This window comes from Calliphora vicina, chromosome 5 (genome assembly GCF_958450345.1).
Source record: "Calliphora vicina chromosome 5, idCalVici1.1, whole genome shotgun sequence".
Taxonomy (NCBI): Eukaryota; Metazoa; Arthropoda; class Insecta; order Diptera; family Calliphoridae; genus Calliphora; species Calliphora vicina.
The window spans coordinates 108,904,435-108,919,948 of NC_088784.1; the positions used below are offsets into that span (position 1 = coordinate 108,904,435).

At 30.7% G+C, this 15,514-nt stretch overlaps 2 protein-coding genes across 2 annotated transcripts; one reads left to right on the plus strand and one right to left on the minus strand.

The window, feature by feature from the left end:
- The first annotated feature begins 962 nt into the window (after nucleotides 1–962).
- Phk-3 (Pherokine 3) lies at nucleotides 963–3,466 on the plus strand. The gene is made up of 2 exons (XM_065513496.1): nucleotides 963–1,164; nucleotides 3,078–3,466. The coding sequence occupies exons 1-2, from the start codon at nucleotides 975–977 to the stop codon at nucleotides 3,251–3,253; spliced, it is 366 nt and encodes a 121-aa protein (XP_065369568.1). The 5' UTR covers nucleotides 963–974; the 3' UTR covers nucleotides 3,254–3,466.
- Nucleotides 3,425–11,542, minus strand: LOC135961862 (scavenger receptor class B member 1). Its single transcript, XM_065513495.1, has 5 exons — nucleotides 11,317–11,542; nucleotides 10,629–11,224; nucleotides 6,368–6,773; nucleotides 6,049–6,299; nucleotides 3,425–3,725 (listed from the first exon to the last, which is right to left on the minus strand). Exons 1-5 carry the CDS (start codon nucleotides 11,339–11,341, stop codon nucleotides 3,534–3,536), a joined length of 1,470 nt encoding a protein of 489 aa, XP_065369567.1. The 5' UTR covers nucleotides 11,342–11,542; the 3' UTR covers nucleotides 3,425–3,533.
- Nucleotides 11,543–15,514: the final 3,972 nt, after the last annotated feature.

The window sequence follows — 15,514 nt, forward strand, 5'->3', positions numbered from 1 at the left end:
TTTTGAATTTGTTAATAAAAATGTGTTAAATTTTATATAAAGTCCGAAAAATCTACATGCAGATAGATAGATAGATGAAATATGAAAAAAGTGAAAAGTGTGAAATTTATAACGATTTAATACAAATTGCATACAACGAAAAAAAAAAGAAATTTAAACTGATCGTATTTGTATAAAAAGAGCTAAATTGTTTTTAAGAATTATTTTACAAAAAATTCCACAGTGATTTTCAAAATCAAGCTTAAGAATTATTTTAATTATTTGCTACAGTTTAACGGTCAATATGCCAGTTTTGTTTTGTAGTTGGTTGTTATTATTGATTCCAATAATTAAAATAAAAAATGTTTGCTTAAAAAACTTGTTCAAAAACAGTTTGTTTACCGTTATTTTGTATGTCAACAATGTCATTTGCCATTTAAGGCATTTCACCTTAAAAACTTAATTCGTTAATTCGATTGTGTAAAATTGTAAATTTTGTATGCATTTCAGGTTTATTTACTTAGTTTTACAATTGTACTATAAGTAGTATATGTATTTGTTTGCCTAAAGTGAAATTAATATTAAAATTAAAAAGCAAATGAAGGCTTTAAGTGGTTTTTTACAAAAGTACCTTGATTTGCTCTAAAAAAGGTTGTCCTAAGTGTTTTTATCGGGAAACGTTATGTAATCGATTACATGCGATAATAATAAACGAAAAAAAAGAAGAAAATACATAAAATAAACACATAGACATAAACAACAACAACAATATAAAAACCTGTCACCTGTATGGTGGTTTAGTTGTTTTTGGTTTTTTTTTGTTGGTCTCACTCTCAATATGTTTCATAATATTGTTGTACATAATTTCGATTTTAGCCGCTCTTGATGTAGTGTAGTGTGGTGTTGTTATTATGTTGTTGTTGTTGTGTTTGGTGTTGTACATGTTTTACTTATTCATGCTTCTTCTTCTTTCTTGATTCCAGATATCGAACAAAATGAAGACAACTTTTGCCTGTTTATTGGTTGCGGTTTGCTTCGCTTTAGTGGCCGCTCAAAAATCCTACACCAACAAATTCGACACCGTTGATGTTGACAGCGTTTTGGGCAACAATCGCATTTTAACCAACTACATTAAATGCTTGATGGATAAAGGACCTTGTACACCCGAAGGACGTGAATTGAAAAGTAAGTACAAACCTTCATACATATGTAGTTCCTGTACTGACAAGATGAAGAAGACCTTGTTAAAATTTCTGTTAAAGTCTGAATCAGTAAGGGATTTTCAGAATGAATTGTAACATAATGGGATTGATAGTCACAGCAATTAATCAAAGGTTTACGCGGGAATTTTGTGTGGAAAAATATGGGGTTTTATAAATCGAACTTTTTTATTTATTACAAATTAGAATTTCCACAGCTTTCCATTACATGGGCGGATTATTGTAGCAAATTTTTTAATTAGTTAAATCTCAGATTAATCAAATAATCGATAAATCAGATACTTCGATTATTCGTATTCATGAACAATTGAATAGTTTAAATTTGGTTTGAAACTAGTATAATTTAATAACCTTACTTAAGGTTTTATTTAAATGAAATTTTTTTAAATTGGAATAAACAAAATTTAAATAAATTGATTAGTCATAGTTCGGTTCGGAGTATTGATTAATTGTTTATTTATTTGAATTAGTTAATTGGAATTCTTTAAAATTTGTAGCTTTTATTTTGAAACATTTGTACCATACAAATTTATGCAAAGTTAGTTATGACCTTTTCCAATCTTTCTGGCAACATATGGATTCCGTGCCAAAAGAACTGCTCATCTTTTGAGACCAAAAACGAATCAAGCCAATTTCGGATATTCTATTCTATAATGAGTGGTATCCCAGAGAGACCGTTCTGCATTGATTGAAAAAAATAGTAGTTTGAAGGGGCAAGGTCTGAATTATAAGGCGGGTGATATTGCAACATGAGGCCTAGCGTTGTCATGATAGAATATTAGGTTTCATATTGTGGGTGTTTTTCGGCCAATGCTCGCTTCAAACGAATCATTTGTGTTCGTTCCAGGTTGCCTGTGATGGTCTGGCCAGATTTCAGATGCTCATAATAGATAGGACCCATTTGGTCCCATCAAATACGGAGCATTACCTTAAAGCCATGGATATTTGGCTTTGGTGTCGATTTTGCTGGTTGGGATCGGGCTTCAAATATGATCTCTTAAGCTTCGAGTTATCGTAATGGATCCATGTTTCATCGCAAGTAATGATTCAGTGCAAAAATGATTTTCATTTATAGCGTTCAAGCAGTATTTCGGACATTCAAAATCGTTTTCAAGGGGTCTCAGCTTCAATTCGAATGGTACTCAATTTCCTGCTACTTGCAAACGTTTTTAAATTGCTGATTGAGTAGCTCCCAATGGTTTTACAAGCTGTTATTGAGTTCTACAACAATCTTCATGGAGTAATTCAAGATGAATTCATACAAGGTGGTGTTAGTTCTACAAAAACAACAATTGGTCTTAACAAATGTCAAAAAACCAAAATGAAAAATTAAACAAATAGGTATTTAAACTTAATATAGTGTAGATAATTGAAAAGTGCGGTTTTACTTACTTGTGTAAACAATAAATAGTTTGTTAATAAGCTTAGAATATGTAGATATTTAAATATAAAAACAAGCTTTGACAATTGTTAGAAACAAAAAGCAAAAAAAAGTTATCAGCTGTTTGGCTGAAACCACCTTGTATAAATTCGCCTTGGAGTAATTCCTCCAATTCTAGGTCTTCAAACTTTTTTTGGCTGGCCTGGTTAATTTTTGTATTCCGTGTCAAAAACACAACTTCTGAACCGTACAAACCATCTCTAGCCCGTTGAAACCAATGCATTTATAATTAGATTCAGAAAATTCAAAAATAGAAATTTACACAAAAATCCAATCACTAATCTTAACAATTATAGTAAGACAATTACTGATCATATTATATCCTATTCCAATTACATACATATTAAGGAGACTGACTGGACTTAAACTGCTTTTGGCTTGAGTCTACATATAAATTAAACATTTTTAATTAACTTCTTCTCTCTTCTCCCCTCTAGAACTTTTGCCTGATGCTCTGCAAAGCGACTGCTCAAAATGTACCGATGTCCAACGTAAGAATTCCCAAAAGGTCATTAACTTTTTGCGTGCCAACAGACCCGGTGAATGGAAATTGCTTTTGGACAAATATGATCCCAATGGCAGCTATAGAGCCAAATATGAAAAACAGGGTTAAACCATACAACAGGCGAATTTAATTAAACAAGTTCTTTTTTTTAAATAGTTTAAATACAATTTTAGATCTTTCAAAATCATCATAAATAAATTATATCTTTTTTTATATACATTTTGGTACATATTATTCATCTTCTTCACCTACAACAGCAAATAAACAAAAAGAAAAACATTTAAAATACAATAAATGTCTACAAAATTTATTAAATTATAATGAATGACTTAATTTTATTTAATATTTTTTATTATTATTGCTATTTAGTAACTTATAACTAACTTACTTACTTACTACGTTTGCAGCATTTACGGAAAATATCACTTAATGTTAATTGTTTTACTAATAAATAGATCTTAAGGTAACAATATATAGCTAAAATTACAAATAGACCCATTAAAATGGGCTGTAAAATAGGAACTATTTTAACATTAAATTTAATTAAGAATTGAATTATGGAGGGCAGATCATCCAAGTCCTGAAAAAAAAGACAAAAGGGGAACCCATTTTAATATTTATTAAGTAGAATTTGTACTATAATTAAGTTTAAGATGTAAAATTCTACTTGAATTTAAAATATAATAGGAAATAAGTATAAAAGTGATCTATCGGTTTCACAAAAACCTAAATGGATCTGATTTGTTTAACCCCAGCAGTAGTGGGCTCTGAAGTTTGGCATTGCGTTTGCAAGAGAAAGACAAATTTCAACATCCTAAGAGTTATAAAAGTTCTGATATGAATTGTTCATGTTCTTCTCGCACTAAGTATGTTGATCATGAGTCAGTAAAATATAAAAATCAATTAAAAAATTAGGTTTTTCGAATTTTTCGGTTTTTGGACATTTGATTAGAATTGTCCTACATTGAAAGGAAAAGTAAATACTTCGATAGAAAGCTTATTCGACATACGGACGGTACTGCTAAAGAACGAATATTCTGTGCAGTTTGTTATGTGATCCACTGATCAATCGACCAAGAATAGATGATCCCCCGCTGATGAACGCGAATTTAGTAAGAAACTACGGGTATCGAGAACAAATTCCATTGTAGTATCGATAGAACAGTGAAACACAACAAAAGCCGACGATGTTCCAGAGAATCAATAGAGCTGGATAAACTACTATAAGCACCTTCGCCTCTTCTGTACGCGATTGAGTAACTCAAAAATAGACTTCGAAGCAGCGATTACATTTTGGGTCGGATATAAGTGGTGTAAATAATAAGGAGATCAGATGAAGTGAAGTATTTCTTACACGAGACACTTGAAAGATGTGTTTTGTCCAGCTAAAAACTTATTGAATTCTCATGTCTAGAAACAAATGAAGCAATATGATCTGTCGTGCGTTTGTTTGTTAACATACAACATTGAGTCTTACGTGCATTATTGCGTAAAAATCAACTCTGTTCGCACAGCCCCATTCAGAGATTGTCACAAGTTCATGGTTAAGTGTATCATTCAAGTTTTGCCTCATTGCCCAAATATCCGAAAGGCTTAGCCTATAGTTGAATGAATATGAATGACAAAAGTTTCTGTCATCTGCAATATAATAGATAGGGTTGGAAGTTTGAAGGTCATTTAGAAATATAAGGAATAGAGTAGATACCTCTGAATTAATCTTGAACTCGATCTCTGAGAAAGTTCGATATAAATCGAGATTATTCGTTACCGACACCAAAAGCAATAAGTTTCGATAAGAGCGCACCATGCCACACCCCTTCGAACTTCTTAGAAATATCAAGAGCCACCACTTTACTTTCGCCAAAATGGTGAATGGAACGACACCATTTTTCTGATAGGAAGGCAAGCAAGTCACCCCTAGAGCGTCCTCTACGAAAGCCGTACTGCCGGTAGCTATGTAAATTGTTGGACTCTAAATATTTCACAAGAAGGTAGTTAACCATACTCTCCATAACTTTGGAAATTTTCAGGGCTTTTGTGGAATTGGCATTACATTAGCAACCTTTCAACGGACAGGCTAGCGTCGAAGAACACTGCTTCAAGACTAGTGCTGGTATATCATCCGATCTAGGAGACTTGTTTATATTGAGATCCGCTAAAACCTTTTTAACTGCGTGAGCGTGAATGAATATATTCGGCATAGTTACTAATACTTTTTCAAGCTCGGGTAGTGGTTGATTGCTTTTCTCAAAGTTCTAATTATTTGCAAATAATTCAGCCAAAAGGTTAGCTTTATAAACCCGATCAATAAATGATTGACCATCGAAAGCATTGTCAGTACATCTGACAATCGTGTGAACACATTACATTGTCATTGTCAGATCTGACAATCGTCTGTGCATAGCTTAAGTATTTACGTATTCTATGCACTCCCACGAAAAACAATTGCTAAATGACAACTCTTGCATAATTTGTTTGTTCTCTTTTGTATCACTGTGTTATTATTCTATTTCTCCTTTACTATTTCTCCTTCACATTTTCTCAATCTCTGGTTATTTTTTATCGTGACGATAAACTGACAGTTCTCATACAAAAAAAATGTCAATCGGAGGTTTATCGTTACGAAAAACGATATCAAGATATTGAGAAAATGGGGGATAGTGGTCGGGGGAATTTGTAATAACTCAAAAATTTCAAACCCGAAGATACATACATATAAATCTATTTAGAAAAATAATTATTTGCATATGTATTACGATTCAATTCAATAACAAGAAATTTGTAAAAATTAAAAACAATATCCTTTATAAACGCATTTTCAAACTTCAGAGCCGACGCAGGTGAATTTTAACCGATTTGACTCAAATTTTCAATTATGCAAAATATTTCAAATAAATACTTACATATTCATACCAAAAGTTTGGTATAATCATTTTGTTAAACTTTTGTAAGTCCTTATTATAGCCCTTCATATCGGGCATGGGAATGTTTGACTGGAATCTATATTTCTCTTCGATAGGTATACCCGTTATGGGTTCCAATATAATATGAGCCTCATGCTCATGTTTATTGGGATTAAGACCTTCATAATGAGCCGAGTAATTATATTCAGTGCCATAGAAATGAGGAGCCGAGAAAGCAGACGGAACATCATCTGTAAATAGAACCAAATAAACATGAATGATAAAATGAAAAAATAAATAAAATGAACTGATTACTCACTAAACAAACACTTGGATACATCGAATAAACCCTTTGGCAATTTTATACCCATTGAAGAGTCCAAACAGCCAGACATATCGCCAGTCTCTCCAATCGTATAGCGATAACTTTTCAGACCCATATGCTCAACAATTTCATCGTATTTCATTTTTAATGTGCGACAACTTTCGATGGCCACTATGTTGAAATCTCTGCCCGGTTTTAGGAAGGGTGGAAACAAGGAATTATCAAAGGCATTGTCGAATTTGACGGGACAATAGTCGTCAGCTCTACGATCTCGTTTCAATTGTGAACTTCTTTCGTGGAAATAGGTTTTATTGTTGAGTGTGTTGACACGGAAAAAATTTTCCATGCCATTGTCTAGGCCAATGCGGACATTGTATTCCTCATTCTTTTCACGAAGAGCCTGTGGATTAGGGAGTATAATTAAATAAATTAATAATTATTATATAGTAATCTTAATTTAATACTTAAACTTAACTAAACAAATTTTTGGTTAAATTTGACTTCAAATTAGTAGTAGCAAAAATAATGTCAAATGTTTGTGTGAACATTTTCAATATTAAAACAGATTATGACTTTATTATTAATGGGGGGCGGAGTGGTTAGTGTTTATATTCAAAAACAATTATTAAATGTCTTTTATTGTACATACAACTTTGAACTGTTTATTATATACAGATTACAAATAAAATTCGATTTATTTTAGTTCCTGCTATTAAAAATTAAAAAAATCGGAGAAAAAAATAACTGATTTATGAGTGAACACAAATTGTCTCTTTTGTAACCCAAAAAAAATGCATTTTTTGCACTCATCTCAACCGAACTAGATGATTCGTATTTCTTAGAGATCTGTAAACAAGGCTTTGGTTGGAAAATAGGGGTAATTAAAGCAAAAGGGGAACAAATTGTAATTTCTAAACGGATAGTGTGATTTAAATTACACAATTCTACACATTGATTACCTTATCTTTTCCACATGTGAAATAAATGGATTCACGTTTTGTGTGTACCTCAACTAGTAGATTCCAGGTGCCACACTTTGGGGCCTTGTAAATCCTCCGTTGGTCTTTAAGGATAAAACTCAACAATTAAGAAATATTTCCAATTCCCCCACTGTGCGTTGTTCCCTTATCATATTTGTGGTATTTATGAAACGATTTTGCAGAGTTTTAATAGCAAAATTCTCCGTAAGATAGCCAGTAGCTTCGGAAAATGTATTTCAACCAACAAACAGTCAGACATTGGTGGATAGACATCGTTAAATTGAAAGATCAACATTTTCCATCCGATAACAAAGTTTCGAAAAGAATTCAATACAAATTAATTTTTAGGCTTAATATCTTAAACGTATTGAATTAATTTTTAAAGAATTAATTCCTTATTAATTGATTAAAATTTGCATGTATTCAAATACATTACAAATTAGCATAATCAGTTCAAAACAATCAGTTTTCAAACATTTTTTAAAATCATTTTGGAAAATATTGAAAACTAAAACAAATTTAATAAAAATAAGTTTGAGAGCTATATTCGGCCGTGCCGAATCTTATATACCCTTCACCAAATTATACTTTAAAATTTAAAATATTTTTAGGTAAACCAAATTTTTTTTTTGAAAACATTTTTTCAAAATAATTTTAATTTTTTTAATAATTTTTTTGTTTGTTTGTCTGTGTCTGTCCGTCTGTCTGGCTGTCTTTCAGTCTGTCTGTCTTTCTGTCTGTTGAAATCAATTTTCTGAAGACCCCAGATATCTTCGGGATCCAAATCTTCAATAATTCTGTCAGACATGCTATTTAAAATCAGCAACATCGGTCCACAAATGCCTGAGATATGAGGAAAATCCAGGACAGCCTCGATTTTTGACCTATATCTGGATTACTAAGTCATTAACATAGACAATATGGATATCTAGTGATAGATATTTCAAAGACCTTTATAATGACGTATATAAAACCATAGTAAGTTGGACCTACAATGGGTAAAAATCGGAAAAAATATTTTTTCACCAAAAGTTTTTTTTTTGCTATATATTAAAAATTTAAAAACAAAAATTTTTAAAATTTAAAAAAATTAAAAACAATTCGAAAATTTTTTTGCCCAAAAAATTAAGAAAGTGCAAAAAAAATAAAAAATTGTAGAATAGAATTGTGCTAACTTTGTTTACCTAAAAATATTTAAAATTTTTATTTTGAAGTATAATTTGGTGAAGGGTATATAAGATTCAGCCGAATTTAGCTCTCTTACTTGTTTTTATTTATTTTCAACAACCTAGCCTTATTGACCATTACCGGTTATAAATTTATATCTCAGCCACTTATGGGCCGATTTTCTCGATTGTAAAAAGCAACCGAACCGGGTCTATAGCGTATACTTGGGGGCTTCGGAAAGTTAATTTCGACATACAGACGAATAGAAGGCCAGACAGACGTGGACATATAACGATCCAGAAAATATACACTTTGTGGGTTTTTGAGTCTCAGTTACCTATCTAGCTGTCATCTATGGTTCATGTATTCAAATGCATAGAAGTATTACAAATTAGCTTAATCAATTGAAACCAATCGATTTTTAACAATTTTTTTTATTAAATATTTGATTAAAAACTAAAACAAATTTAATTCGGAAGTACCGAATCTAATATACCCTTCACCAAATTATATTTCAAAATAAAAATTTTAAATATTTTAGGTAAACAAAATTTATTTTTTTTCCAAAGTTGCTTTTTTCATTTTGGAAAAAAAAAATTTAAATTTTAAATTTAAATTTTTTTTTTGTTTTTTCATTTTTTTTTAATATTTAGCTAAAAAAAAAACTTTTGGTAAAAAAATTCAGGTTAAAAAATAATTTTTCCGATTTTGAACCATTGTAGGTCCAACTTACTGTGGTCGAATTAATTAATTCAATTTGTGCTTAATTCACTAAAATCTTAATTTGGAATTAAAAAATATCAGCCATGCATTTTATAAATCCATTCTCATAATCTCATATTTTAGCTTCATTCAAAGGCTTTTATTTAAATAGAATTTATTAATCCCCTTGAATGATTAAATTTTTGTTAATTCACATCGAATCAAAATTGTATTAAAATATTGCTTCTTCAATTCATTCAATTTGTTTTTGGTTTGCTTTTAATCATTTGATGATTTGAATAAAAATTGATTAAAGCCTTTTTGTTTAATAGATTTTTAAAGCTACGAGTATTTTGTATTCACCGTTATCGTGGTTGGCGTAAACGTCTTACGCCTACGACTGTTTCGTACTAGATTAAAGATAAAATGCAAACTGTTTCTTTAATCTAGTACGAAACTGTCGTAGGCGTATGACATTTACGCCAACAACGATAAGGGTGATTATGTTTGAATTAAAGAATACTTGAATGGTTCAATATGGAATTAATTCTATAAAGAATTAACTCTCAATATGTTTTTTTAGAACTAAGGAATTTAGTCTATGAATTAATTCGTAGTTAATTCTTTAATGGAATGGTTAGGAGCATAGAGAACATAGAGCGGAAACTAGAAAAAAACTCACACAAAAAAATTACTCAAAATAATCACACATACGAGTGTTGTTTTTGTTTTCACATAGTTTTTTCTACTAATACATTCTCACCATTTAGCTTTTTGACAACTGAGTTAGGTCTTGGACAGGAGAGTTTCCGCTCTATGTCCATTCTCTATGGTTAGGAGATACAATTTATTTTTAAAAATAGAATTGAGAATTAATTCTTTCGAACCATTGACAATATATTTATAAGCAAAAACAAAATTTTAAAAATTAGTTTTTGTTTTATATATGTACATAATTTTCAAATTATGAAAGGCAAATCAAAGCTTGAATTTTAGTGCGTTTTTTGTATATAAAACAAAAACAATTTTTTGAAATTTTGCTTTCCACATAAATATCACTTTGGTGACGTGATTTACAAAATTAGGGTCTTAATCTCTAAGGTACTAATTTTTAAAAAATTTAAGGGATTTTTTTTGTTTCAGCAAACACAATTAAAATATTTGCTTTCGATTTGCAGCACACTTAAGCTAAAATTTTCATTTACAGTCTGTATTACAATAGTTGTTCACAAAATTTCACAGCATATTTAAGTTTTTTGTTTTGATAAGAAAAGTAATTCAAATTTATCTTTAAACGAACACTTTTCAGTTTAACTATACTTGTACTGACCAACAACTAAACACTTCTTTAATAAACAAAAAAAAAAAAAACCAACATTGTCATCGTCCATCGTTCATTTACTTACATTGAACAGCATACCGCAATTGGCAACAATATTTGGCACATAATTCGACAACATATTCAATGCCGGCAATTTGAAGTCCCACAAGAAATAATTAATACTTTTCGTCAAAAACACCGATTCATTAATGGTGATGGCATTGAAGGCATGTCTCACCAAAAACACCCAATCGTGCAGTTTGGCCGCAGCACCCAGCAACACTAGATTCGGCAAAATAATTGTTTGATTGAGAATATCAGGCGAACAACTTGATTCCGGATCAAATGCAGTTTCGCCATAACGTATCTTGCGATAAGTGAGAGTGTCGTGTGATTGATGCACAATCTCATTGTGGCCCTTTAGTTTATAGACAATGGGACCGACTTGTTCGAATTTAATGCGAGTATCGGTGCCATTCAGAAACTCTTCGGAGTTGGTGACATTGAAGAGATAAACCTTTAGGCGGCCATAGGGAGAGGTAATCCAATTAGCCTGCGAAGGCATGCCACTACGAAAACGTACATGTTCTTTGGCCAGCTCCCACTGATAGTTGACATTTAGGGAGATGAAAAATAGTAGAGTGGCTGTCGTACCAATTATTGATAATGTAATTAGTTTGCCTATTAAAAAGAAACAGAAAAGTTGGCTTGTCACTTAATTATGTTACAGTGTAGTTTAGTTATTTAAATATTTAAAATTTTGTAATGCTAACACATTAAACATTTCCGTCCAGACATCTCCGTTGATCCCCGTTTAGATTACAACACCACAAATCAGTTTTCAAGAAAATTTCAAAAATAAATTAAGAATAAACAAATGTGTATAAATTTAAACACCGACTTGTCTCAGAGCGTTTTTATTAAAGCGACTACAATAACGCCGATTGACGCCGTCTTCTCGTTTAGGACGTTATTTGTATTAGGACGCGTAAAACACTACTAAGGTAGTGGGCTCAGTTTAAGAAAGATTTTAATTCAGAAAAACAATGTCTGTTGTGAATTGAATTGAATTAAAATAAAAACAAAATAATGTTTTAAATTTATAGGAACAGCAACAACAAACATGAGTTATTCTTATCATCCGATGTTTAGGTCTTCTTTGACAAACGTCAATTACACTCGAAAAATGGCAAATTTCTCGTTTGACGTTCGACATGATTCGACATTTTGTTTAATGATAGAGAACAAATATTTCAACTAACTTGGAATTACTTAGTTAAGAGATACTTTCGGAAGCAAGTTTTATTTAAAATGGATTAGGTTTTCCTAAAGTTAACAACATTTTTGAGCGTCTAAATTTTGATTAGCCTGAAAATTCATTTAGGACTAACTCTCCCTCTCTCATTCTCAAAGGTTTTATCTTTAATGCCAACAATTCCGAAGAGTTTCTGAATGCTACCGATACTCGCTTTAAAGTGGGTTCCATTGTCTATATTTTAAGAGATCTTAATGAAATTATACAATAATTCCAGAACCCCTTGACTTATCGCAAGATACGTTATAGAGCAATTGCACTGATTCCGGAATCAAGTAGTTTTCCGGAATTTGTTTTTTCAGGCCGGCTTGGAAGAGGCATTTTTTGTATTTCTGAAAAATATTTTTTTACATTTTTAAACATTTCAGTTTGAGTGTACGATGGCCGGTCTCTGACAGTCTCTGCAGTTCTAAACTGGCTTATCACCAATTGAACCGCATTTAATTCTTATCATTTCAGCTTAAACCCAGAAAAAAAGAAGAAACTTTCTACAACAAGTTCCTATAGACAGACGTACATACAAGTATTTCAAATTAATTTATTGTCATTAGTTGTATGTTGTTTTTATTGTAGGACTGATAGAAATTCTAGATGATAATTGAGCTTCTGCTACAAACTCTAGTTTTTGTTTTTCCAACCGATTTGTTTGGAATAACATTCATACAAGCTCAGCTCTACTATTTACTTACTTTTAAAGAATTTTATTTGTAAAGTTTATTTTACACTTGAAATAGAATTTGAACATAAGAATTATCAATTAAAACAACTACAACAACAACAGAAAATCAAAACAAATGTCTCAACATCAATGAGCATATAGATGATCGACGTCGTTTTCATCCACATACTTACTTACTAAGTACTATATAGTTCAAGAGAATAAAAAATAAAAAATTATCATCGCAGACACAATAAAAACAAATTATGCGTAAAAAATCAGTAAGATGCGACATGAAGTGGGTGTGTAATTAATCATTTGCATGTTTCTATTCGAAACGACTTTCAAAACACTCTAAAATTAGTACTAAAACAAGTAAGAGAGCTATATTCGGCTGTGCCGAATCTCATATAACCTTCAACAAATTATACTTCAAAATACAAATTTTAAATATTTTTAGGTAAACAAAATTTATTTTTTTTTTAAAGTTTTTTTTTAATTTATTATTTAAAATTTTTATAGATTTTAAAAAATTTTTTTTGGTAAAAAAAAATTCGGGTTAAAAAATTTTTTTTCCGTTTTTGACCCATTGTAGGTCCAACTTACTATAGTCTTATATACGTCGTTGCAAAGGTCTTTGAAATATCTATCATCAGATATATACATATATATTGTCAATATTAATGATAATCCAGATATAGGTCAAAAATAGATAAAAAATTTAGGTTTTCCTGATTTTTTCCTCATATCTCAGTCATTTGTGGACCGATTTTGCTGATTTTAAATAGGAAACTTCTCGAAAGCATGCCTGACAGAATTATTGAAGATTTTGATCCCGAAGATATCTGGGACCTTCAGAAAATTGATTTCAACAGACAGACGGACAGACAGACTGACGGACATGGCTTAATCGACTCCGCTATCTATAAGGATCCAGAATATACATACATACTTTATATGGTGGGAAAATTATATTGCGGAAATTACAAACGGGATGACAAACTTATATATATCCTTCTCACGAAGGGTGAAGTGTTTAATTAAAGGGATCTTAAAGTTGTTATAGCAATAAATACTTACTAAATTATGCTTGTTCTGTTTCGAGATCATTCTGGTAACTTCATGATGATTTGTTGTTAATAAAATATCAGTTAAATATAGGTATATATCTGCAACCATAGACCCACCTTTCCTGCAAAAAAAAACATAGTAAAAGTTTGTTTTCGTAAAAATCACCGATTCATGGTGATGTCATAGAAGGCATGTCTCACCAAAAACAACCAGTCGTACAGTTTTGCCTCATTATTTGATTGAGAATATCCATTTTTTGCGATGGATCAAGTGTGTTTTTCTTAAATGTACACCAAATTTCAAATTTTACATGAATAACCTAACTTTTTCGATTATTTCAATACGTCCACTTTTGTTTGGCCAAACCCTGTATATGTATTCCGAAATTTGTACGACCATTTTTTTCAATCACTTATGCTATTCTTCATTTTTGGACTAAATTTCAGGCATTTACATGAATAACCTAATTTTTTCGATGCTTTTAAAACGTCCATGATTGTTTGGACAAACCCTGTATATGTAATCCGAAATTTGAATGACCGATTTTATTTCGATCACATATTTTATTATTTATTTTTGGAATAAATTTCAGCCGCTTACATGCAATTTTTTGATACTTTTAGAACGTCCATGCTTTTTTGACCAAACCCTGTACTTGAACATCGAAATATTTATCGATCGGTTGGTAATGTTATTCTTAATACAAATACCAAATTTCAAACATTTTTATGAAGAAATAAAGAAGTTATGGATGCACGGTGGTCAACGTGCATTCTTGCAAAAAATATAGTGAAATTTTGACATTTCCTCTCTTGAAATATAAAATTTTTCATATAATCGGTGCAATTTGTTGCAGTTAATTTTTTACACGAAAAAACTCTCAAAATGTAGCATAAGGTTTTCGGGAAAATCCCAATTTTTGAGTTTTAATAAATACTAAAGATTTTACTGAAATCGGGCAACGTTATATCACAACCGCATTATCACCATCGGGATCAAAGGTCATATTTTTCTAATATTTGGGAAAAATCAGCAAATTGTTCTGTATTTAATAACCCTTCACCAAATTGTATTTTAAAATAAAAATTTTAAATAATTTAAATTTTTTTTTCAAAATTTAAAAAAAAAAAATTTAATATATTAGTCAAAATATTTAATGGAAATTTTATTTTTAAATATTTTAATTTTATTTTTTAAATTTATTAGTAAAAAAATTTTATGACAAACTATTTTTTTTAGTCAAAAAAGAATTCATGTTACTAGGCTTTATATACGTTGTTGCTAAGGTCTTTGATATCCATATCCTCTATATTAATTACGTAATCCAGATATAGATAAAAAAAGTCGAGGTAGTCATGGCATTTTGCTCATATCTCAGCAATTTAATGGCCGATTTGCTCGATTTTAAATAGCAACCGAACCGGGACTATAACGGATATACTGATGTATTAATAATGTATGCAAGTAATTTGGGGGCTATGGAAAGATGATTTCAACATACAGACGGGTAGACAGACAGTCGGACAAAGCTATATCGTCTCTGCAATCTATAACTATCTAGAATATATATACTATATGGGGTCGCAAGTGAAAACTGTAGAAATTACAAACGGACTGACAAACCTATTATACCCTTGCCACTCATGGTGAAGGGTGTAACAAGTTTTGGCATATCGGACCACAAATGAATGAGATAAAAAAAAATGTTCACCAATTTGTTTTCTCCATTATTTTTTTCATCAAAAATAGTTTTCAATATGGTAAAGGGTACATAAGATTCGCCACAGCCGAAGAGCACTCTTACATGTTTGTATTGTAAATAATCATACTGCTTTACAAGCATTTTAAAAATTGTGCTTATTTTGACTTCAAGTACATCATTTTCGAATTTTTCGTAGCAAATCAAAATTAGCACATAAATCCAAAA